The sequence below is a fragment of the Eleutherodactylus coqui genome, chromosome 1, assembly GCF_035609145.1.
Source record: "Eleutherodactylus coqui strain aEleCoq1 chromosome 1, aEleCoq1.hap1, whole genome shotgun sequence".
Lineage (NCBI taxonomy): Eukaryota > Metazoa > Chordata > Amphibia > Anura > Eleutherodactylidae > Eleutherodactylus > Eleutherodactylus coqui.
Genome location: NC_089837.1, coordinates 473,235,983 through 473,262,887, shown reverse-complemented (window position 1 = coordinate 473,262,887; position 26,905 = coordinate 473,235,983). Strand labels below are relative to the sequence as shown.

Here is a 26,905-nt window from a genome sequence, read left to right as displayed (position 1 = left end):
GATACGAATTGTTACCATAGAACATTAATATTTTAAAAATGTCTTCTGTCTTGTAGCTGAGCTTCCACTTCCATTGTTGGCTGCATATGGCGCCTCCAAAGCTGCCCTGAGTCGAGTCATGGACACATTTTATCATGAGCTAGTACCCTGGGGAGTAAACGTTAGCGTGATACTGCCGGGATCCTACAAAATAGGTATACAATAATGGAAATCTTAGAGCCCTGAGAAAATGTTCATCAACCTTGGTTTTTTTTTTTTTAGAATTAAGGTGGCTTCAGATGAGCGTGTATTTTGTGCGTGCATACGCTCGCACAAAAACACTCATCTATTAGCCCCAATGCATTCCCTATGGTGTGTGCACATGTCCGTGCTTTACAGGTGCTTGCCTGCAAAAATAGGACATGCGTGCACCATAGGGAATGCACGCATTGTTGTCAATGAAGCCGCGGCTGCTGCTTGCGGCTCCATTGAAAACAATGGTCTGCCGGCACCCCTGCATTCTTTTTCAGGGAAGGGCTTTACATATAAGCCCTTCCCAAAAAAAGAAAGATTTTACTGTTAAAAAATATATATATACTGTATATATACTTACCTGTCCGCCGCTGCCGTGACCCTGTGGGGATAAAGAACACATCTGCCGCATGCAGCAGATGTTTCCTTCATCCCCGCTAGTTAAAAGAATTCCCTGCTGCTACACCTGCCACATCTGTGGCAGATGCAGTAGAGGAATTCTTCAAATCTCTACCACAGCTGTCACACATGTCAGCTGCGGTAAAGGATTCTGCTGCCGACAATTGATTTCAGAGAAGGGCTTTAAGTATAAACCCTTCCCTGAAAATCTAGTAAAAGTGGTTTAAGAAACAAGAAAAATACATACCTACCTCCCTTCAGCTGCCGGGGCACAGCCGCATCTTCTCCTCGCTGACCCCGCTCTCTAGTGCTGATCTATCAGCAGGCGGGGATTTAAAATCCCCTCCTGCTGAAAGAGCTGTTTGTGATTGGCTGACGTGCTCAGCCAATCACAGGCAGCTCTCGACGAATGAATGACGGACGAGAGCTGCCTGTGATTATATGTAAAGCCCTTCCCTGAAAAAGAATGCAGGGGTGCCGGCAGACCATTGTTTTCAATGGAGCCACTGGCAGCAGCCGTCGCTCCATTGAAAACAATGCACGGACCTGCATTCACGCGTGTACGCACCTACATACGCGCAAAAACACGCTTGTATGAAGCCACCCTTAAAATGTATTTTAATTTTATGTTATAGACCTGAGAAAATCGTCCAAATTAGTACGCTGGAATGAAAAAAAAAAGTGTTTAACCCCTTGGTGACATGCGCTGTATATGTATGGCAGATGTGCACAGTATTTGTATAGAGTGGGCTCAGGACATGGCTATATCTTTGACAGCTGATATCTGGCTGTAATGCCTGCTGTCAGAGAGAACTCCAGGTTCAGCTGTTAACCATTTAGTTGCCGCTGTTAATTCTGACAGCAGCATTTACATGCCCTGACAGCGGAAGAGGGCTCCCTCTGTCTACCAAAGATCCTCCCGATGATGCTCAGATATCATGGCAGCCTAGAGCCTTGTGAAGGCCACCAGGGCTACCACGTATTTATGCTCATGTATTTTATTTTATGCAGGCATGTATTATTAGGCTGCTTGCAGAAATAAAATATACTGCAATGCTGAAGTTTTGCATTATATTGTATATGTAATCAAATTATCGCTAGTTCTACTCCCCTATGGAGACAAAAAAAACTTTTCCCATTTTTAAAATAAAAATAAATAAATAAACATGTAGTATTGCCACATCCATAAACGTCCAATCTACATAACACAGCATTTATAACACGTGGCGAACACCATCAGATCTATGCTTTTTTTAAAAAGCGTTCTGAAAGGCACATGTACCCCAAAATAGTACCAATAGAGATTACAGGTCATTCCATAAAAAATAATCATTCACACTACCCCAGCAATACAAAAGTAGAAAAGTTATGGTGTTCAGAAGAAGATAAATTTGAGGGGGCTCCAAAGAGATGGAGGAGATGGACAGCTGAGATGGAAGTATCTCCTCATGGAACCACTATAAGCCAAAACACCCCACACTCCATTGCCTAAAGAAAAAAATAAAAAAACACATTTGGAGTTTGCCAACAAAACATGAAACCTCATGTGGTAGACTATCTAAACACATGGAAGAACTTTCTCTGGTTAGATGAGACAAAATTTCAATTTTTAGCCATCATGAGAAATGGTGCAAACCAAACATTTCCAAGAAGACTATTTCCACAAGGAAGTTGGGTGGTGGCAGCATCATGCTGTAGTGAAGCTTTTCATCAGCAGGGACTGGAGAACTGGTCGGCATAGAAAGAAAGATGGATGGCAGTAAAAGCAGGACAATCCTTCAGGAAAACCAGTATCAGTGTGCCATAAATTTGAGACTGGGATGGAGGTTTGCCTTCCAGCAGGATAATAACCCTAAACATACTATTAAAGCTACACTTGAGGGGTCTAAGGACAAACTTCTGAAACATTTCTTTATAAATTAAGTGATTGTTCCCAGCAAGAGAAACCAAGTAATCTTGTAGATATGATACCTTTTAATGGCTAACAAAAATACATGATGTTACAGAGGTAACAGAGGTAAACCTCTGTAACAGAGGTACAGAGGTAAACCTACTTGGGGTTCTTCATCAGGCATAATGAAATAGATCCGAAGAGGCATGCATATATATACACAAATACTTATGACAAGGCACAGACATGGCTGTTATTAATTTGCACTTGAAAGAATACGGCAACAGGATGAGTAAAGAAGTCAATAAATACTTAAATAGTCCACTGATAAAGATGTAAAGGTTTTATGGTCCCTGAATTAGTGTTAGGGGGTCACCAGGCCAGCAATGTTATCTGTGCCATAGATTTCTCATACTTCCCATTCACGCATGAATCCTATATTACTGAGTATATTTATTCCACCTTTTGAAAAATAATGTATAGAACTGGGAAGTAAATAGATGTCTACATGTGTTCTGTATGTGGACCATATGAAGGTGGACAACGCCATTATAATAAGCCCTTGATAGGTATAAGAGATCCTATCACTTCTGTTTTGTTCTATAATTTTGAATGTTTGTTTTTCCCAGTATGTAGTGACATTATTAGGTGCGGTAAACATTTTATAAAAGGACCAGACACCTTAATTAAACTGATTGTAAATTGATGTGGCATTAACATCAGGTCACGGCTTGGGAACGCCCACACTTGTATAAGTTGTGAGCTGTTATTTTGTGAGTAAGGTTAAACACTCCCCAGCGTGCTCATGGCATAACGATGTACATTAGAGTTTGAACAAGGCATGATAGTGGCTGCTAGAGGGATGGCACATGCCATTTTTGAAGTTGTTTGGGCATTTAGCATTCCTCAATCCACAGTGTCATGTATATAGGGGGAATATGTTGTATAAGGCACTACCACCCATAGTGGACAGCGGCAGCATTTGTCTAGAATTGTCCATGCGAATAGACAAGCAACTGTGGCAGAAATTGCATCCAAATTTAATGCGAGAGGTCGCACATGCATATCCTGCAGGTCAGTGCAGCATTCTTTAGCTTTCATGGCATACAAGAGCAGAAGACCCGCCAGAGTGCCTCTGTTAACAATCCAACATCGGACACAGCTGCTTACCTGGGCTCGTAAGGTTGCTAGTTGGACCCTGTATGCCTGGCAACATGTGGCATAGTCTGATGAGTCATGGTACAAATTGTTTTTGGCTGATGGTAAGTTCATGTGTAGCACAGACCCCGTGAAGCCATTGTCTCCAGTTGCCAACAAGGCACTGTGCAGGTTGGTGATGGTGCCATACTGCTGTGGAGTGTGTTCTCATAGCATGAGTTGCATCCATTGGTTGGCCTAAACACATCATTGATTGGAGCCTGCTATGTTTCACTGCTTGGTGAACATTTGTAGTCATTCATCGACTTCATGTACCTCCATGATGATGGGATATTCCAGCAGGATAATGCATCGTGCCATCGGCCCAAGTTGGCCCGAATTGGTTTGCGGAGCATTCCTAAAGAGTTCCTACCAATAGCAGGAACTCTCTAGGAATGCCATAAGCCCAACTGAGCATTTATGGCATGTGGTGGAGAGGTATTTCACACCTGAGATCCTGTACCTACAAATGCCACAAAGCTGTTGGTGGCTATCCAGGCAGCATGGCTCAAAATCCCTCCAGACATCTTTTGTCCTTTTTTTGGAATGAATGTCACATCAAGTTGCTGCACTTCACTGAGCTAGAGGGTTTCCTACACGATATTAGTTCCTGTCCCATGACTTCCGAAGCCCATTGCGTGTGAGTAATGGCATACTTCTGAGATTGTTAACGTCCAGCAGAAAAATATGCAAATTACCATGTTTGTGTAATCTATCTTTACACTGATTACATATAACAGACCCCTGTCTCCTGAGATTAGGAGTTTAGAACTCTAGGTCTAGCAGGAATCAACTACAGGGGCTATTCAAGACTGGACAAAATCTAGTTATTGGGGGCACGGGTTCTTTTTAAAAAATCCAATAGACTTGATGTTTATCTGGTAAGTTCACTTACATTCCAGCAACGCAGCTCAAGCCCTCCTGAGTTTTGGTTACATGGCTGTAATGACATCACCTGGCTGAGCAATGACATCACCTGGTTCAGTAATGTAACATCTACAACATGTGGCCACTGCAGCGATGATCACTTGACTCGAAAAACCTCTGAGATAAGTGTTTGGTTGCATCAGTCACAGCAGATTTACCAGGTAAATTAGTAATGAGTCTATGGATTTTTCATAATATTTGCCCTCACTACATATTGTCTGATCTTGGACAACCCCTTTAATGTAATATTTTCTGCTATGCCTGCCCCATATTTACTGGTAGTGCCCATGTTAAGGACTTATTACTTCATCTCTCCATAGGAGTTAACTGTATAGTTCTTTTCAGATCTTCGATTACCGTATAGTTTTGCAGAGATGAGCCATATGTAAGTTTACTTGAATGTTCTTTTCCACTTGACCATTTTTATGCTTAATTGTTTCCAGGTACCGACAACAAAATACACTGGGAGACTCAATACAAAAAGCTGCTGGCAAGCCTACCGAGTGAAGTGCTCCAGGAATATGGCAAGGAATATATCTATGAAATGCACAACTTTATTCTGAATGCAGGAAAAGTAGCATCCTCTGACCTCAGCCCCGTGGTAGACAACATCATAGATGCTATTCTGTCTGAGAACCCAAAAGTGAAATACTACGATGGCGTGTGGCCAAGGCTATTGCTTTTCATTGGACACTACTTGCCGCACGGTATCAGTGATAAAGTTTGCAAAAGCGTTTTTCAAAAAGCAGGATCATGCCCTGAGTCCTTCAAAAGCGGAAGCACAATGAATAAAATAAACTCCATTATCCACCTAATTCCATTCATGAATCGATTCTCTGGGGACCAAAATGGTGAAGTCCCATCAAGCACCTTAAATAATAAACAGTCTAGTTCCTTCCAAGCACCATGTTCTACTTCAGGATCTTCTGGCTGATTTGGGGAACGTTTGCAATAGCCAAATGTTGAGTATTTTGTAATTTGGTTCATGTTACAGGTCCAACTTTGTGTACTGTTTAACCCCTTAAAGGGGTTGTCCCGCGCCGAAATGGGTTTTTTTTTTTTTTCAACCCCCCCCCCGTTCGGCGCGAGACAACCCCGATGCAGGGACGTACAGAAAGCTCACCGGAGCGCTTACCTTAATCCCCGCGCTCCGGTGACTTCTATACTTACCTGTGAAGATGGCCGCCGGGATCCTCTGCCTCCGTGGACCGCAGCTCTTCTGTGCGGTCCATTGCCGATTCCAGCCTCCTGATTGGCTGGAATCGGCACGTGACGGGGCGGAGCTACACGGAGCTACACGGAGCCCCATAGAGAACAGGAGAAGACCTGGACTGCGCAAGCGCGGCTAATTTGGCCATCGGAGGGCGAAAATTAGTCGGCACCATGGAGACGAGGACGCCAGCAACGGAGCAGGTAAGTAAAAAACTTTTTATAACTTCTGTATGGCTCATAATTAATGCACAATGTATATTAAAAAGTGCATTATTATGGCCATACAGAAGTGTATAGACCCACTTGCTGCCGCGGGACAACCCCTTTAAGGACCAGGCTGTTTTGTACTTTAAGGACCAGACACTTTTTAGGGATTTTCCCCATGTGGTTGTTTAACTGCCCTATTTTTTTTCCCTTCAGTTACCAAAATAATTTTTGCTGCATTTTTTTTCTGGGACATATAGGGCTATTTTTTTAAATATCTTTTTCACTGACTTTTTTTTCCAGTTTTTTTGGTTTTATTGGGGGTAAAAAAAATTTGAGTTATTTTTTTTTTAAATGAATAAATTTACAGTATGGGAACAGGTTCCTCATTTTGTTTCAGATGTTTTCATATATAATATGTATGGTTTGGGATTACAGAGCGCATACAGCAACGGGTGGGCGGTGTTGGCTTTGGGTTATTTTTTTTTTAATGTATATATTTTTATTTTATTCTGTAATTTTGTTTTACTTACTTATGTAGTTTTTTTTTTACCATCTATGTCCCCCATGATGTCATCTAAGAACTCTGGGGTCATTCATATGTTTTTTGTTTGAAATTTTTCCACTGTTGTTGGGGCATCCATAGGAGCCCCTCTGTAGTAACAATAGTCACTGGCAGAGCTGATCAGGTTCTGCTAGGATCCTGCAGCTCTGCTGTGCCAGGGGATCCTAGTGGTCACGTGACCGCTGGCTTGCGTAGTGGAAGTTATACTTCTGCTTTCACTCATTAGTACATAGCGCTCGTTAAGCGCTATGCACCAAGAAAAGAAGCAGGCAGAAAGGGTTAAAAACCACTTCTACCTCCTCCATCAGGTTCTAAGCTGTGACTAACAGCTGACAACCCACCCTTCTTCTGCTTGATTGCAGAAGCAGGGGCTTTAATTCCATGCCATATTTTTACTATCAGCTGAAATTAAAGCTAGGGACCAACCACCGTAAATTTACAGCGCTGAGTCCTTAATGGGTTAAAACACAGCACTCGTGATCATTTTAAGTGCTTATGCTCATAAGATAAAAAAGCACTTTTTTAACTCATCAGGTCATTATGATTTAGGTAATTTTAGCTTTATGTGACAGATTTGGTCTGTTCTATTTCTTCAGTAAGGCCAGATTCAGGCAGCTGAATACATGTTGTACCCAATTTGGGCACAACTGGCATCGGTCAGCACATGGACATTCATCTGTGTGCTTTCTGATCTCCACTGACCCTACACATCCCTGTCCTGTTATCGTACGTGAAAACTGAGAAGAATAGGACATGCATTCTTTTTTTTTCTTTTTCATGGATCATCAGTTCATGTGAAAAATCAGGCAAGTAAATAGCCTCATACAGACAGCACACAGACCAAAATATACAGCCGTGTGAATGGGCTCTAATGCATCTAATGCAATCACAAGATAACTCCTACATTACTTTTATATTTAAACATCTGAAATTATTTTTATTTAGTGTGATGAGTTGTGCTTTCATTGCCAGTGTAAAAAGTTTAACCCCTTAGGCCACCTGCACACAGGCGGATTAGCATTGCAGAATCCACGGTTGCCGTCCACACTGCGAATACGCAGCAAATACCATTCATTACATCCTATAGAGAACTGCTGCTTTCTGCACACGAGCAGAAATCAATTGCGATTTCCGCTCGCGAAGGAAAAATCGCAGCATGCTCTTTTTTTGCACGGGTTCCATGTGGACGGCTCCTATTGAAGTCAATGGAAGCCATCTGACCTGCGTCCCTTGACATTGCAGAAAGGTCACCCGCGTCATCGCCTAGCGATGGCATGGGGAAAGAAACATTTGAAAAAAAGGATTTGTACTGAGCATGTCTGACAGCTCACCATCCAGGCCATTCACAGTACAGATGTCGACTACAGAAGGCAAGTACACAGGGTCGTCAAGGTCAGAGATGGATTTCGCTGCGGGCTCCCACATGCAGAATCTGGCTTTGCCGTGTGCAGGCAGCCTTAAGTACCAAGCACCATAAATTTATGGTGCTTGGTCATGGGCTTCAATCCTAGTCGATGGTAAAAATATGGCGTGGGATCAAAGCTCCTGCAATGGAGCAGGTCGGGTCCTTGGCTGTCAGACATAGCCAAGGACCCAGAGGAGAAGACAAAAGTGGTTTTTAACCGCTTCTGAATTCTCTCTTGTAGACTACATAGCACTCAATGACAACAATCTAGTGAGGACAGAAAGTGAAATTGTCACTTTCGCTAATCGACCTAGCAATCACGTGACTACCCGGTGTCCCCTGCCTCTGCAGGGTCCTAGCAGACAAATGATTTGCTAGAGAAGAATCATTATGAGAATCCCTCTAGCCCCGCCCCTCACCCACCGTTCTCGGGCAAACTGTGAGAAAGGCCTTTAGCCGCGCTATCTCTCCAAATATGGGGAGATATGTAAGAGATCCCCTGTAGCTCTGCCCCCTTTCTCTCCTCACTATGGAGGAATCCAAGGCTGCTGTGCGATCTTCTCCCATTGATTTCAAAGGGGCCCTGGCCCCATTGAAAACAATGGGCGATATCGCAGCTTTTTTGTATCGCAGCAAGGCTTGAGTGAACACATCGCAAATGAGTATGAAACCATTAAAAATCATTGGTTTCAAAGTCACATCGCGAGAAAACCCATCGCCAGTGGGTACGAGCCCTTGGAAATCCAGTATAATAAAAATGGCTTATTTAAACAGTATGGAATAAAAGCATCTTACAAACACTTACACGTTTCGAACAAGGTTCTTCATTAGAGATGAGCGAACCTACTCGTTTTGAGTAATTACTCGATCGAGCACCGCGATTTTCGAGTACTTCCGTACTCAGGTGAAAAGGTTCGGGGGGGGGTGGGGGGAGGCGTAGCGAAGCGGGGGGTAGCAGCGGGGAACAGGGGGGAGCCCTCTCTCTCTCCCTCTCCCCCCCACTGACCCCGCTGCAACCCCCCACACACCCACGGTGCCCCCCTGAATCTTTTCGCCCGAGTACGGAAGTACTCGAAAATCGCGGCGCTCGGGCGAAAAAGGGGCGTGGCCGAGTAGGTTCGCTCATCTCTATTCTTAATCATAGTTGCAATTCTGTCCTGTCTAATTTATGTTTGTCTTATGGGCTTATCATGCTATACAGTGTTTGTTGCATTACATTTGTTTAAACTGAAAAAAATCAAAGTGTAAATATTAAATGCAAGTTGTTATAATTGATTATGTAGCCTCATTCACCTTATAGGAAATCCTGGTGTTTCATGCTTATGCGAAGTTCCGCTATTTTATACATTATTGTTTATGGAGGGATGAATACAATAGTGAAAGCTTAGGAGCCACATGAATGTAACCTAACCTGCGTGGTTAGGTATTGCGTGCAGTGAGAACCGCATTAATCATTCCTGATAATAAAAGCATAGCACTAGTTGTTTAGGCATAAATTCCACCTGCCATTAGACCAGTGATTCCCAACTCCAGTCCTCAGGGCCCCCCAACAGGTCATGTTTTCAGGATTTTCTCAGTGTTACACAAGTGATGTAATTATTGTTAGCGCCTCAGACATTGCCACAGATGTTCTTACCATGGGATATCCTGAAAACATGACCTGTTGGGGTGCCTTGAGGACCGGAGTTGGGAAACACTGCATTAGATGGATGCACCTTAACCCCTTAAAGACTACAGTGTTTTGATCCTAAAGAATTAATAGTGATTTTAACTAGAGATGAGCGAAAATGCTCGTCTGAGCATGCTGCTCGTTCGAGCATTAGCATACTCGTAAAGTACTCTTTACTCGAGCAGGTACCACTGTGGTGCTCGGATGTTCGAGAAAATTTCACCCTCTCCATTGCCTGCAATGGAGCCGCGGCTGCTGCCGGCGGCTCTATTGAAAGCAATGGTCTGCCAGCACCCCTGCATTGTTTTTAAGGGAAGGGCTTTACATATAAGCCCTTCCCTGAAAAATAAGGAATTTTAGTGTAAAAAAAAATTAAATAAAAAAAAAACGTACCTATCCGCTGCTGCCATGTCCCCCGCAGGGATGAAGAACACATCTCTCGAGCATCAGAAAAAACTTGGCTCAAGTAACGAGCACCCGAGCATTTTGGTGCTCGCTCATCTCTAGTTTAACCATTATGGAGGTTTTCTGGCACTATTTTTTTTTCCTGGCCTTTCAAAATGATTTTTGTTGCATTGTTTTTGTGACATGAATGGCTATTTTTAATACGTTTTTTCACAGATTGTTTTTTTGTTTTATTGGGTTGTCTTTGACAACCAAGTATCCAACCTGCTCCTGCTAGATTGCAGGAGCTTTAATCCTGCACCGCATTTTTTCTATGATGTGGGATTAAAGCCTAGTATCATATCAAGAGCCATCTATTTATGACACTTGGTCCTTATCGGATTAAATAAAGACATATAAAATGTATTTTTAAAGATGTCCATGAAAAATATAGTTTCTAGTTATATCCATAATTCTGAACATTTTTTGTATTACACTTATTTAAAAAAATGCTGTTCTAGGGTTAAGGTTAGAATAGCACCACCTGCCACATCTACTCTGTATCCACCTCAGTAATTGTCATGCATACTCAGTCTTCCCACTGGGTATGTAGTGTATCCCTAGTGTGCTGATCGGCTGCTTCTGAAGTTAGTGCATCTTCTCTGATGTAAGGAGAAGCGAGCAAGTAATAATAGAGGAGACAGCGTTAATGGAGGGAAAATTGAGTAGGTGAGACTAGAGGCATAACTTGAAGCTTCTGGCCCCCAATGCAAAACCTGTAACAGGGTCCCCAACTATAATGCTTTATTCATAGTACTGGGCTCCCTATATGGAGAAGAGAGGTCTTATGGGCCCCCTTAGGCTCCTGGGCCTGGGTGCAACCGCATCCCTTATAGTTACGCTCCTGGGTGAGACCACCTTAGAACATTTACTGGGGTGGACACAGGAAAGTTCTTTACTGGAAATGGCAGGTGACAATATTCTAACATTAGTCCTGCAATTAAGTTCTTTTTAATTAATTAAGTGTAAATAACAACAATTATGGGCTGGATTTAGCTATAAACAATATTTTTCAAGCAATGATCCCTTAGCAAGGTTGAAGAAAAACTCCTTCCTGGCAGGAAGTTGACAGGAAATATAGCAAAAATAGAAAACACTGTAAAAAGAAGGCACCACTATTAGAGATGAGCGAGCACCAAAATGCTCGGGTGCTCGTTACTCGGGACGAAATTTCCGCGATGCTCGAGGGTTCGTTTCGAATAACGAACCCCATTGAAGTCAATGGGCGACCCGAGCATTTTTGTATATCGCCGATGCTCGCTAAGGTTTCCATTTGTGAAAATCTGGGCAATTCAAGAAAGTGATGGGAATGACACAGCAACTGATAGGGCAGGCGAGGGGCTACATGTTGGGCTGCATCTCAAGTTCCCAGGTCCCACTATTAAGCTACAATAGCGGCAAGAGTGGCCCCCCCCTCCCAACAATTTTTACTTCTGAAAAGCCCTCATTAGCAATGCATACCTTAGCTAAGCACCACACTACCTCCAACAAAGCACAATCACTGCCTGCATGACACTCCGCTGCCACTTCTCCTGGGTTACATGCTGCCCAACCCCCCCCCGCACGACCCAGTGTCCACAGCACACATCAAAGTGTCCCTGCGCAGCCTTTAGCTGCCCTCATGCCACGCCACCCTCATGTCTATTTATAAGTGTGTCTGCCATGAGGAGGAACCGCAGGCACACACTGCAGAGGGTTGGCACGGCTAGGCAGCGACCCTCTTTAAAAGGGGCAGGACGATAGCCCACAATGCTGTACAGAAGCAGTGAGAAATATAATCCTGTGCCACCGCCATCAGGAGCTGCACACGTGGGCATAGCAATGGGGAACCTATGTGCCACACACTATTCATTCTGTCAAGGTGTCTTCTGTCCCTGCCTCACCACCACTACTGGCCCTGGACTATGTAAAATTACTGCAGACTGTTTCACTCTGGACAGGAATACAGCGGTGATGTGACGGGCAATGCAGAGCCAGGAAAGAATTTTGCGCAAGCCTGCTGTAACACTTAGCTGGCTGCGTATGAATTAGGACAACTACCCCCAGCAGAGACGCAGTACACTGAGGACGGTCACAGGCAGCCCAAATAGATTTTTTTTCCCAAATTTTTTTGGAAAAGCCCACTGCCTATATAGACTGTATATGTCTTCTGTCCCTGCCTCACCATTACTGGCCCTGGACTATGTAAAATTACTGCAGACTGAGGACGCAATGCTCTGCACGGCCGATATACAAAAAAAAAAAAAAAAGTGCAACACTGCAAAAAGCAGCCTCAACAGTACTGCACACGGTCAGATGTGGCCCTAAGAAGGACCGTTGGGGTTCTTGAAGCCTAAAATACTCCTAACACTCTCCCTATAGCAACTCCAGCAAGACAGCACTTTCCCTGAACTATGTCAGAATGCATCTGTGGCGAGCCGCGGGAGGGGCCGATTTATATACTCGGGTGACACCTGATCTCGCCAGCCACTCACTGCAGGGGGGTGGTATAGGACTTGAACGTCGCAGGGGGAAGTTGTAATGCCTTCCCTGTCTTTCCATTGGCCAGAAAAGCGCGCTAACGTCTCAGAGACGAAAGTGAAAGTAACTCGAACATCGCGTGGTGCTCGTTTCGAATAACGAGCATCTCGAACACGCTAATACTCGAACGAGCATCAAGCTCGGACGAGTACGTTCGCTCATCTCTAACCACTATCTATTAAAGCAGTTCATATTGATGCTTTGGGAGGATTTTCATGGTCTACTCTCATGCATTCCGGAGCTAGGGTTGAAGCACTCTTCTTGGGTTTAGGTTTGACGGCCTCTTGTGGTAGATCCAAGGCCTATTTCATGAACAGTAGTGCTGCATCCTAAAGAGTTGAGATATGAAAGATTCCATTCAGGAAGATTCAGAGTTCCACAGGGCATCCCAATTTGTACAGAATATTTTCTTCTCTTAGAACTTTAGTAACTTTGCAAACTCTTTTCTGTTGTATTAGATATCAGGAGAAAGATGTAATAGAAGTAAGATCTGTTTAAAATGCTCAGGCAAGTTGTGGAAATGCCTTCAGGAGTAATTTGTTAAAGTGATGGAAGTGCAGACAGGCTAGAATGTCTGTTAAGACTCCTGCTAGAATAGATTTTGCCTTCAGTGCTAAAAAAGCTTTATCAATCAGGACATCTGTTTCTTGAACATCAGGCAATAAAAAGATCTGTAACAGAATCTTACAGTTATGCATCATTAACACTTTCCAGAACATTCCTGAACATTATGTTGTTCCTTCTTGATCGGTCCTCTAGGTCAGCCAATTTTAATGTCATTGCTGTAATGCTATCCTTTGCCTCATTATCTTCATCTACTGAAGTTTTATTATGGCCTATGCCAAAGTCCTCCATTTCTCCTCAAGATGAGACTATTCTCCTTTGGTAACTATGTCTGCATGTATAGAAGAGACTGCACTGCAGATGTCTCATTGAATAAACTCCTTCAAACCCTGAAACATTTCTTTTAAATCAGGCATAGATATAGGGACTTATGAGATATAGTTATTACAGTATGTTCCCAGAGGTATTCTTTTTGAGGCTTTGGGAGAGTGACTTACTATACATCCATAGTCAAGATGGTTAATAGACATGGAGATTCAGTTGGAGCTTTAGATAGAATAAGTCTTTCTGGACTTGATGTAGAAGATGGATCCCCCTTGGTCATGTCTGCATGTTGAAGCACATAAGGAGGTGTCAGAAGATTCGGAGACTGTGATGCAGTCCTCCTATCAGTGTCATCTTGAATGGAGACCATGGGCATGAAAACAACCATTGGTTTAGGTAGTTGGCATCTTTCTTCATGGTCTATGTCCTGCTGAAGGGAATGAAGGAGCAAAAAGGTTGGGTGGAAGCTGCCGAGCACAGGTATATGTAGTAAGTGTGCCTTGGTTGGGCAGCCGTGGATCATGATGAGTGGAGCTCTTGTATCATGTGACTGTTCTCTTCGGCATCTGAGGACCCCCCCTAAGTGCGATATTGTTACCCACCTCTAGCTTTACCGTTGCATTGTAAGTAATTCCTGCAATATAGAGAGTGACAGCCTGTTATACAAATTTCCATAACAGATGGACACCACAATTATGAAGAAAAGAGGGGAGCGAAAAAGGATGTGAACATAACCATAACACAACAAATGAAATTTGACATAAGCATTCTTTAGGTACTTTATAGGAAATGTAAAGTAAGGTGACCCGAGGGGACAGGAGAAGATCAGCGAGGAGAGGATGTGGCAAGTAGTCTGCCTGGGGAGGAATAGGTGAGGATAGAATTTTTTTAATGACGAAATCCCTTTAAGGCTAAGAAGGGGCTGCAGCCTTCAGTCTGGGTTTAAATTTGAATAAAAAGGGACGTTACCTTTAATGGTAAAAAGTAAGGAGTGGGAGGTGTGGCATATTCTGCAGAGGGAGATCAGTTCATGCAGACTGAGGAGAATCTAATGCTCCTTTATTTGTATATAGATTTTATTCCTTGGTTCCTCTGAAGTAACCATGACTTCATAAAATTTTCTGTGAGAACAACAGATAAACTCCCATACCAAATTAACTTGGGCGAAGCCGGGTATATCAGCTAGTAAGTCATAAATGTCTGATAGGTTGGAACTCCTATTTATTAGGTAAATACTAAAACAACTAAGCATTTTAATATTCAATAATTTCTATTGAGAAAAACAGATAATAGAATTATCCTGATTTTCTAACATACATATTCTTTACAGCATAGCATTAGAGATGAGCGAACGTGCTCGTTTAGAGCAATTACTGGATCGAGCATTTTATCGAGTAACTGCTCGGGCGAAAAGATTCAGGGGGTGCCGGGGGTGAGCGGGGGGTTGTGGTGGGGAGTGGGGGGGGGGGGAGAGAGAGAGAGCTCCCCCCTGCTAACCCCCAGTCCACCCCGCCGCCCCCTGCCCCCCGGCACTCCCCGAATCTTTTTGCCCGAGTAGGCAGTTACTCGAAAATAGCGATGCTCGATTGAGTAGTTGCTCTAAACGAGCACATTCGCTCATCTCTACATAACATATTAAAAATTCAACACCATAATAAAAAAAACAAAAACATTATATTTCCTAATATAATTTCAAAACAGTGTTGATATCCAAACTAAATATGTAATTGAGTAAGAGTAAAAAATATGGAACGCTTCACGAATTTGCGTGTCATCCTTGCGGAGGAGCCATGCTAATCGTCTCTGTATCGTTCCAATTTTAGTATATGTGCTGCTCAAGCGAGCACACAACTAAGCATTTTAACACTACAATAAAGTAATAAGTAGAGAGCAGCATGTGGCCACCATTTCATGTAATGTCTGATCTGGGAATCGAAGGACCCCAATTCTCCCAATATATGGGGCTCCTAGAGTTGGAACCCCACATATCAGATATTTACTAAATATCTCTGCATCATAAAGATATGGTTGTCCTTTCATATCTATGACTCTCAAAGTGCTTGGACATAGACAAGCATATCTGCAGCCTGTTGGTTGGGGGCCACATGTGGCTCTCAAACCGTATGTTGTGCACTCCTGACTTGGACCCTTTATGCTCTCTTGCATAGTAAACAAATGATGTCTGTAACGTGTGTACTTGTGTATGGCACACCAGTCATTTGTTCTCTTACTTCATTACTGAAAGAAACATCATATTCAGAAAGTGTGTAATCCAAATGGGTCCCCGCTGACTACAGCCACATCAGCACTCTGTAAATTAGGCAATATTTTTATTGTGCTTTTACTTGATAGATACAGTATTATAACAGCAAATAAACTCATGGTAATTAAATGTGTGCAACAGAATGGATTGTTCACAAGCTAATAAAATGATATAAGATATCAGCGCCAGATAAGGAAGCGCCGCTCACTTGCAATTATTCACTTTTATCAAGATGAATTAAAGTTTTAGAATAAGTACAACACTGCAGAACAGAAAACATGTCCTTTTGACTCATGCACTTAGCAGGCATCAGAAAACCAAAAATTAGCATTATTTAAAGTGGTTTTCAGGGACTCCAATATTGACGACATATCTTTAGGCTAGGCCATCAATATCTGGAGCCCCAGGGACTCCCTTTAAAGATGTTTTCCAGGCAGCACCCTCTGTCAGTGCCTAAATACACTAGGGTCGGAGCGGAAGACGTTGCTCCAAGCCTTGTTGCAGGCGCAACTCCATTTGTTTTCAATAAGAGCTAGGCCAACAATTACAAGCATCGGCCACTACACAGGAGTAGGAGCAGCGTTTTACGCTCAAACCGCAGTTTTTCCTAGCACCGACAGTGGATGCTGCTTGGATAACCCCTTTAATTAACCCCTTGAGTGGCGGGTTTCCTACCACCCTGTCAGACCCACCAGGGCAGGTTTTTTAAATGGTCTAATCATTGAATTTCAACTAATTTTGCAGTTGCGTCTCAAGAGCCATAACTTTTTCATTTTTCCATTGACATGGCCATATGAGGGCTTGTTTTTTGCGGGACAAGTTGTGATTTTTTAAACAGGGGGGAGGAAAAAAAGAAATGGGGAAAAAAGAAAAAAAGGGGCCATGTCATTAAGGGGTTAAATAATGCATTAACTTCCTTCTCTGGGTCATTACGACGCATGGATACCACATGTGTGATTTTATTTTTTATTTTTTTACAAAGTAAAGGGAGACAAGCGTTTTTATAATTTTTTTACTTTTTTTTTATTTTTTATTTTTATTTTCTATTTTTGTCCCTTTAGGGGACCTCCACAGGGACCCATCAGGACCCCCTGATCACATTCCGGGGGCCCGATGGTGACAGCATAGACTGCAGCATGTAAAGGGTTAACACAGCAGAGATCAGAGGTTTTCTCTGATCTCTGCTGTAAGAGCTAGTACCTAGCTGTCCTCTCACAGCCAAGCACCAGCTCTCCCTGCCACAGCTTCTGACAAGCCGATGGTCTCTATGGCAACCTGTAAACAAAGCAGGAGACCTAGAAGCAGGAGATTGCCGGCGGATCGGCAATATCTTCTGCTGGTTTTTCAAAGCCCTTGCTTTGCTCTCTGTGGGACAGTGCAGGCAGAGCACACTGTCACAGCTTGTGGCATTGTGCTGTGCAGCTCCCATAGTGATATATCACTATCGGCAGTGGAGCTCGTCCCGGAAAATTTCGGGGCGTGCCACTCAAGGGGTTAAGTAAGAAAAAATCACTTTACTGATGAAATATACCACATTCATTGCTCATTCTTGGAATTAGCTCAACTGTATCCTAAGAGTTGTACAAGGTGCATTGAAGTTTTAATTTCTTCTGACTTTTTTAAAAGAATACTACTTACCCCTGAAGGCAGAAGGTATTGTCACCTCTGAACATAATCTCTCGCTTGACATAAACATTTTTCACAACGACCATGCCATTGCGTAGCCACTGTGAACTCTTCTTTAGAAGTCTGTTTTGGCCATTGGAAAATAACTGATGCAAGAGTGGCACAACTGAAAAACATGCAACCACAAAGAACGACCTTCATCTACTTCTCATCCATTGTGACAATTGATGGAATGAAGTCCCCATTCATGCCGTCATCACATGTCATGCATGCAGTCTTGTGATGGTGGGTTTACATTCATGGCATCCACCTGTGGGAAATGTCTGCATCTTTAGGATGGTGTGCACAGATCCTAAGGAAATGCCAACTTTTTAGGCAATCTCCTCAACAGTCAATCGGTGGTCCTCCATAACCACTTGCTCAACTTGTGGAATCATGTTGCCAGACAGGCCGGTGCGTGGCTAAGGCTCGCTTGTTTCATTCTCACGCGATATTTGGCTTTCTTAGATGCGTCGCACCAATCAGTGTACATTTTTTTACGTCCATGACACCTTCATCGCATGTCTGAATGGATGATGAATGTCAATGGGTGTCATTCCTCGCAATGAAGAAAATCGATGAACACACGCTGTTCTCGGAATGTCAATGTTAAGTATTGAAAATGCTTCTAACTCCACGCATTATCATGCGGATTCTGTGTAATGGACGATGCTGGGATCTGTCTCACCACTCCCCGCAGAATGCCCACGTCTCCTAAGATTGAATGCTAAACACCTTGTCCATGGTATGGAATTGACCAATGTTATTACAAGGGGATTATTATTAGAGATGAGTGAGCACGCTCGGATAAGGCAGTTACTCGAGAGAGCATCGCTCTTCTCGAGTAACTGCATTCTCATCTGAGCAGGCTCGGAAAGGGGGGGGGGCGGCGCGGGTGAGTGGGGGGGGGGGCGGCGGATGGTAGTGGGGGGGGAGAGAGAGATCTAAATGGAGGCGGAGCATGGCAGAGATTTGGAGCGCTTTTGCAGGGAAGAGTGGGCAAAGGTTGCCAAGTCCAGATGTGCCATGCTGGTAGACACCATCCTAAAAAGACTGAATGCTGTCATAAAGTCAAAGGGCACATCAAAAGAGTATTAGTTACAGGGAGTGCATATTTATGTAACCACATTATTTTAGGGGTTTTTTAAGTTTTTTTCTACCCTAAAAGATTTTAATTTGTTGTTCCATGTAATTGTACAGATAACGGGTCATATTAACAATACAAAAACATGGCATTTTAACAGGGGTGTGTAGACTTTTTATATCCACTGTAATATATGAAGAGCTGTGCACCTCCTAATATATTAGGCGCAAAGTGTGCCGGTGGAAATATTGATTTAGCTGCCTGGGTAACATTTTAGCAACTATATGTATTATCCTAACAAGTAGAAACTTTAATTGTTACAGCAAACATTGAAGGCATTGGCATTTTCCTATTGAACTAGACTATAATAAGCAGGATACCTTTCCTGTGGAAAGTAGAAAAAATCTGCATGTCCATGTGGAAATTGACATGCATCGAATATTTTCAAAGAAGTCTGTTATATGGATTTAACACCCTCAAAAAATCATAAGTCGATATGAAGGCTACTATAGAAATACCTAATTTTGTCCTCCAAGTGTTGATGCCCTCAAAATCTCCATTTTTAAACACAGAGCATGATATGCAATTACCTTTGAACCATGCAATGGATAGTCCACTGGTTGCACTGGTCTGAGCTCCTCCAAAGCCCCACCCCTTGCTGAATGCTCAATGACATCAAAAAGGCCAATGCCCACAACATGGCTAGTCAGTATACCTTTACCTAGTCTCAGTGTCAAGGCTTGAACCCAGAAACTCCTGTACTCCAGATGGCAGCTCTCCCTTCTGAGCTATCTTGCTGTCTAGACAGTTTCCCTGCTGAGCTTAGCCATGATCCTGTACTCCTGGTCTGGTTCCCTGTCCTGGCTCAGCCGTGCCTCTAATTAGGCAATCTATAAAAGCCTGGGTCTGCCATTGCCCCAGTGCGTGATTATTGAGCTCCCTGCCAATAGTCTAGCTCCTCTTTCTAAACCCAATTCTCTATTCTTGCAAACTGCTACCTCCTGTTATTGACTCCTGGCTTCCTCCTGACTAGGTTACCTGCATGATCCCTTGTACTGCGAACTGAGACCTCCTGTTACAGACTCCTGGCTCTCCTCTGACTACCCTCTCAGTCTGCACGGGCTACAACACCAGAGGCTCCAACTCAGAACCAGACTGGTTACACCCAAATGTGTGACAAAAACAGAACCTGGGGATGTCAGTATTCATAAAGGTTTAGGTTTTTGAAGGACCAAGGAGAGAGAGGCTGAACCAGTGCAAGCCAGTGAACCACCTATCGGATGGTTTGCGGCTGTGTGCACTGGGGAAAAAAAGGATGATTTTGGGGGCAGCAGCATTTTTAGTGCAAAATAAGGTGTTTTTTTTAATACACTGGCCTTTATATCATGGGCTAATACTTTGGATTAGTTGTGGGTGCTAAATCCTTATGACATACTGCCTTTATAACCACAGAATGTAAGATCTCACCCTTTCTAATACAAAGCATTTTTACAACTAAATCTGAGCAAAATCTTAACCATTTGGTGATTTTTTTTTTGTCTCTGCAGATTTTCCGTAGCATTTCTGCTTTATGAAGCTGCAACATTATCGGATTGTTCTTGCTGCTCCGTGACAAGTTAAACAATGTATCTTTATTTATTTTCTAATCAAAATGACTCAATATTTGCTTATTTTTTTAATGATGACTTTGTGTGTCTAACTTTGTCTTCTAGGTGAAAAGTCATATCTAGCAACTTTATACCTAAGTCCATTTGGCATACCAATTGTTTGGACACAAGTATGTTATAGAGTTGTTCAATAGAATACTTGAATTTCTGAATAATTGGTGTTCAAATATCTGTAATGTATTTAATTTTGGCATGTGTTGTACTTACCATGGGGCAGACCATTACATGGCCAGAGATCTGGCACTGCCACCAGGAAATTTTCAGCCTAGAATTGTGCTGGGAGTTTTCGCTCCTCCATCCAATACATGTAAAGATCCCTTTACTCAGGACGACTGTCATGCACATTAGCGCCTGACAGCCATCTCGACGACTATATCTCCTCTGCTTTTACACAGGAGCAATAGTCATTCTAAGAATGGAGGCAGAGTGGTCGAGGATCCTTACTGCCCGCCCGCCTCCATTCACAGTAAACAGTCAGTCATTCAAACATTGAGCGTCAACTGCTTACACGGCCCGGCAGTCCCTTGGTTTTTAGGTGAGCAAAAAGCCAAGTAACTCCAACTAATGAGTGACTGTAGACAGGATGACTATCTCCCACATTCACTGTTTTCAGTGATCATTTGGGCGATAATCACCCCATGTAAAGTACCTTATCACAGCTGTGGAGCTGCTAATCTCTGGAGGGGGTTGCATGGTATAATGATGAGCTATCTTGGAGGTGATGAGTTGTCTGCAGGCATTGTCCAAGCATGCACACCAAGAGTTGAGCATCCTATTGTTATTTCACTTTGTTGCTCTCCCTCTTATTCTATCCATTAACCTTTTGGGGGTACAAAGGATGCAAAAACCTTTATTTTTTCTTTGCTTCTCTGCATTCTAACATATATGTTTTTCATCAATGCGGCTGTATACGGTTTCCAGTTTTGTATACATTCAGGATACATGTAACTCATTGTTTAATTTATATTCAATTAGGAGGACTGCAAAAGAAAATACATCTCTGCCGTTATGGACACAGTCGACCTGGTCACAGCGTTATACAGTAACTCCACACTACTCCAGAGGTCTCTAACAGCGGAAAATTCCCACCAGATAGGTAACATTGTTCCAGGACTCCTCTGGCACCTCCAGCACACAGAGGAGATCCGTGCATCCATTTGATGCAGCCTCAACGGGGTCCAACACCATTGAGATCAAATTTTGAAATTCTGCTCCCGTGCTCTATCAAATTTAGTACTCTTATGGCACATAAGGAAGGCCCTCTGCCATTCTGATCTGGAACAATTCTTCCCCAGCTCCAACTCCCAATGAGCCGTTTAACTAGGGAGCGTGTCCCCCGTCTCACTAGCGAGCAGCATTTTGTAGATTACTGAGATCCCATGCTCAGTAGGGGCCTGTGACATACACAGGGATTCAAATGGCATCAACTGACAACCTCCACATCCCCTGGGCATCAGGGACTCCACAAAACCTCTCACCTGAAAATAACTTAGCCATGCCCCAGGAGGGGGTCTTGAATCGCTGTAAACCCCCCTCAGAGATTTTACCCCGGATTGGGTTACCACATCTCTAACTCGGGGAATTGGGGAACTAGGAAGGGACAATACAGTGATATTATACCTAGCGGCCGGATTGGCTACCAGCGGGGTGAGGGGACCCAGTAGAGACAACAGACCTAGCCTTGGGGCACATAACCCAAAAATCTTAAGTACCCCCACCATAAACAGCGAGAGAGTCTGGAGATCTCCAAAGAACTGTCGTGGGATCCATGGGGCCCCCTGAACCATCCAAGATTCCAATGCATGCTCTATTTCTACCCACAGCTTAGAAATCCTGCCCTGCATTAAAGTAAGGAAAAAAGTTTACAAGGAAAGCCTTGTAGTATAACGAGAAATCTGGGAGACCCAGTCCCCCCTCCTCCTTAGTCCGCTGTGATCAGCCAAAAGCTAAGTCTAGATCTCCGTCCCATCCACACAAAATTAATGATCAGGGATCGGATACTGAGTAGATATTGCCGGTCGAGGAGTACCGGATGGGTCTGGTACAAGTATAGAAACTTCGGGAGAGAGTCCATTTTTACCGCATTGACCTGACTAGTCCACGACACATATAACGGGCTCCATCTGCTCAGATCCGACCTTAGGGTGCTCAAGTAGGGCAAGAAATTTAGCTTAAAAATCCGTGCGGGGTCCGCAGGAATCTGTACCCCCAGATATCTGATAGACGAAGATCTCCACTTGAAAGAGAAGTCCGAGAGTTTTCTGGCCTTCTTCTGAGGGAGAGTCACATTTAACCCCTTCCCGCTCCATGACGTACCGCTATGTCATGGAGCGGCGGGGTATGTATGAAGAGAGGTTGCGTGGCAACCTCTCTTCATACAGTGCGGGCGTCAGCTGTTTATAACAGCTCACACCCGCGGGCAATAGCCGCTATCAGCCGTTCGGCCGATCGTGGCTATTAACCATTTAAATGCCGCTGTCAATTCTGAGATGAGATCGGGGGAGCCATGCAGGTGTCATGGCAGCCGGGGGCCTAATGAAAGGCTCCAGGGCTGCCCTACTAGACTGCCCTACCAGACCCCCGTGGGGTGGCTTGATAGACTGCCTGTTAAATTGCAATATGACGTAATGCTATAGCATTACGTCATACTGCAGGAGCGACTTCAAAGTAAAGTAAAAAAAAAAAAATCAATAAAGTTTTTTAATTGTAAAAAAAAAAAGTTATAAAAGTTTAAATCACCCCCCTTTTGCCATATCTATTATTAAAAAATCTAAATTATAAAATAAAAATATGTATTTGGTATGGCCGTGTCTATAAAAATCCGATCTATCAAAGTAGCACATTATTTTTTCTGCACGGGGACCGTTGTCCGAAAAAAAAAATAAAGAACGCCAGAAATGCACATTTTTAGTTACCCTGTCTCCCAGAAAAAAACGCAATAAAAAGCGATCAAAAAGTCGTATGTACTTCAAATTGACACTATCGGAAACTACAGGACATCCTGCAAAAAATGAGCCCTCGCTAAACTACGTCGATGCAAAAATAAAAAAGTTATTGCGCGCACAAAATGACCGCAGAAAATAATTGAAAAAAATTAAATGTCTCTGAAAAAAAAAAGAGTAGTTTAGTAAGAAAAAACCTATACAAGTTTGGTATCATAGTAATCGTACCGACCCATAGAATAAAGTTGTCATGTCGCTTTTGTTGCCGTTTGTGCGTCGTAGAAACAAGACGCACTAAAAAATGGCGAAATGTCGTTTTGTTTTTCATTCTACTCCACTTAGAATTTTTTAAAAGTTTTTCAGTACATTATATGGTAAATTAAATAGCACCGTTGAAAAATACAACTTGTCCCACAAAAAACAAGCCCTCATACAGCGACGTCGAAGGATAAATAAAGGAGTTACGAATTTTTTGAAGGGGGGAGGAAAAAACGAAAATGGAAAAAGGGGTTTATATCTCTGATTTCTGAAGATCGACCTTAAAGTTGCTCACCCACCCGTACCTCTCAAACTCCCTCATCACTACCGGCAGTCCCACCCTGGGGTTCAACAGGAACAGAAGGCGGGCATCTGCAAACAATGCCATCTTGTGTTCAGAGGATCCCTCCGTCAGGCCCATGACAGAACCATTTTTCCTAATAGCATTGGCTAAAGATTCCCTGGATAGGACATAGAGCGGGGGCGAGAGAGGACATCCCTGTCGGGTGCTGTTGTTAAACAAGATGGTGTCCGATAGAGCATCATTCACCCTGATTCTAGCTGATGGGCCATTGTACAAAGCCATGATCCATTCTCTCATCCTCCGCCCCAGCCCCACATGATTCAGGGTCCCCTCCAGAAACCTACACCTGACCCTGTTGAACGCCTTTTCCGCGTCCACCGTGAGCAGACAAAGCAGTCTGTTTCCTGCTCTAGCCCGAGAAATCAAAGAGATAGACTTAATAATATTATCTCTGGCTTCCCTACCAGGGACAAAACCCACCTGCACTCTATGAATCAGATCTGGGATATGTTTGCTGAGCCTCTCAGCAATAAGTTTGGCGAACATCTTTACATCTATAATAATCAAGGAAATAGGTCTGTGGTTCGCACAAGAAAAGTGATCTCTCCGCAGTTTCGAGATCATTACAACTTCCCCGGGAGACCACGTTAAAAAATTGTACTAGGAGTGGGGATAGCCCTTTCCTGAAAAGCTTATAAAATCTTGCCAAGAACATATCTGGGCCCGGAATCTTGCCTATCTTTAGGTCCTTAATAGAGATGAGCGGACGTACTCGTCCGAGCTTGATACTCGTTCGAGTATTAGCGTGTTCGAGATGCTCGTTACTCGTAACGAGCACCACGCGATGTTCGGGTTACTTTCACTTTCATCTCTGAGACGTTAGCGCGCTTTTCTGGCCAATTGAAAGACAGGGAAGGCATTACAACTTCCCCCTGCGACGCTCAAGCCCTATACCACCCCCCTGCAGTGAGTGGCTGGCGAGATCAGGTGTCACCCGAGTATAAAAATCGGCCCCTCCCGCGGCTCGCCTCAGATGCGTTGTGACATAGCTGAGGGACAGTGCTGTTGGTGCCGGAGCTGCTATAGGGAGAGTGTTAGGAGTTAGTGTAGGCTTCAAGAACCCCAATGGTCCTTCTTAGGGCCACATCTAACCGTGTGCAGTACTGTGGAGGCTGCTTTTTGCAGTGTTGCACATTTTTTTTTTTTTGGTATATCGGCCGTGCAGAGCATTGCGCCCTGCAGTAATACTACAGGGACAGAAGTGGTGGTTAGGCAGGGAGAGTGTTAGGAGTGAGTGTAGGCTTCAAGAACCCCAACGGTCCTTCTTAGGGCCACATGTAACCGTGTGCAGTACTGTGGAGGCTGCTTTTTGCAGTGTTGCACTTTTTTTTTTTTTTGGTATATCAGCCGTGCAGAGCATTGCGCCCTGCAGTAATACTCCAGGGACAGAATTGTGTAGGCAGGGCCAGAAGACATATATTATTGATTGAATATAGGCAGTGGGCCTTTTCTAAAAAATCTTGGGCAAAAAATTTATTTGGCCTGCCTGTCACTGTGCTCAGTGTTCTGGGTCTGTGTGTGCTGGGTGTAGTAGTTCTACAAATAAATACGCAGGCAGCTAAGTGTTACAGCAGGCGTGCGCCAAATTATTTCCTGGCTCTGAAATCACCGCTCTGTTGCAGTTAATAACAGTGCAACACTCTGCAGTTCTGTCACACACTCCAAGGACAGAAGACATATATTATTGATTGAATATACGCAGTGGTCCTTTTCAAAAAAATATTGGGCAAAAAATCTATTTGGCCTGCCTGTCACTGTGCTCAGTGTTCTGGGTCCGTGTGTGCTGGGTGTAGTAGTTCTACAAATAGATACGCAGCCAGCTAAGTGTTACAGCAGGCGTGCGCCAAATTATTTCCTGGCGTTCCGTAAATGAAGTCAGCCTCCAACCACAGGCCAATAAGCGGCACATTTAATTACAGCGTTCTGTTTCTGCACTACTGCTAATACACCATGCTGAGGGGTAGGGGTAGGCCTATAGGACGTGGACGCGGGTGAGGACGCGGAGGCCCAAGTCAGGGTGTGGGCACAGGCCGAGCCAGTGCGGTGGCCAGGGGTAGAGGCAGGGCCAGACCGAATAATCCACCAACTGGTTCCCAAAGCGCCCCCTCGCGCCATGCCACCCTGCAGAGGTCAAGGTGCTCTACGGTGTGGCAGTTTTTCACAGAGACGCCTGACGACCGACGAACAGTGGTGTGCAACCTTTGTCGCGCCAAGATCAGCTGGGGAGGCACCACCACCAGCATGCGCAGGCATATGATGGCCAAGCACCCCACAAGGTGGGACGATGCCCGTTCACCGCCTCCGGTTTGCACCACTGCCTCTCCCCCTGTGCCCCAACCTGCCACTGAGATCCAACCCCCCTCTGAGGACACAGGCAGTACCGTCTCCTGGCCTGCACCCACACCCTCACCTCCGCTGTCCTCGGCCCCATCCAGCAATGTCTCTCAGCGCACCGTCCAGCCGTCGCTAGCGCCACTGTTTGAGCGCAAGCGCATGTACGACGCCACGCACCGCACGCTCAAGCGTTAAACGTGCACATTGCAAAATTGATCAGCCTAGAGATGCTGCCGTATAGGCTTGTGGAAACGGAGGCTTTCAAAAGCATGATGGCGGCGGCGGCCCCGCGCTACTCGGTTCCCAGTCGGCACTACTTTTCCCGATGTGCCGTCCCAGGCCTGCACGACCACGTTGTACGCGCACTCACCAACGCGGTTACTGCCAAGGTCCACTTAACAACAGACACGTGGACAAGCACAGGCGGGCAGGGCCACTATATCTCCCTGACGGCACATTGGGTGAATTTAGTGGAGGCTGGAACAGAGTCAGAGGCTGGGACCGCTCACGTCCTACCCACCCCCAGAATTGCGTGCCGCAGCTCGGTGGTGGTATTTGCGGGGGTGTATGCTTCCTCCACTAAACCACCCTCCTCCTCCTCCTCCTCCTCCAACGCAACCTCTGTCTCGCAATCAAGATGTGTCAGCAGCAGCAGCACGTCGCCAGCAGTCGGTGTCACGCGGCGTGGCAGCACAGCGGTGGGCAAGCGTCAGCAGGCCGTGCTGAAACTACTCAGCTTAGGAGAGAAGAGCCACACGGCCCACGAACTGCAGCAG

At 44.3% G+C, this 26,905-nt stretch overlaps 1 protein-coding gene and 1 non-coding gene across 2 annotated transcripts in view; one reads left to right on the top strand and one right to left on the bottom strand.

Annotated features, from left to right (window-relative positions):
* LOC136613239 (11-beta-hydroxysteroid dehydrogenase type 2-like) overlaps window positions 1-5,664 on the top strand; it is a 28,771-nt gene extending 23,107 nt beyond the window's left edge. The window contains exons 4-5 of the mRNA XM_066594036.1: window positions 57-194; window positions 5,089-5,664. Coding sequence (XP_066450133.1) covers window positions 57-194; window positions 5,089-5,579 — 629 coding nt within the window. The 3' untranslated portion in view covers window positions 5,580-5,664. The remainder of the gene's footprint in view (window positions 1-56; window positions 195-5,088) is intronic.
* Window positions 5,665-15,292: 9,628 nt separating this feature from the next.
* Window positions 15,293-15,399, bottom strand: LOC136594028 (U6 spliceosomal RNA). Its single transcript, XR_010788478.1, has one exon. It is a non-coding gene; the product is annotated as a U6 spliceosomal RNA (small nuclear RNA).
* Window positions 15,400-26,905: the final 11,506 nt, after the last annotated feature.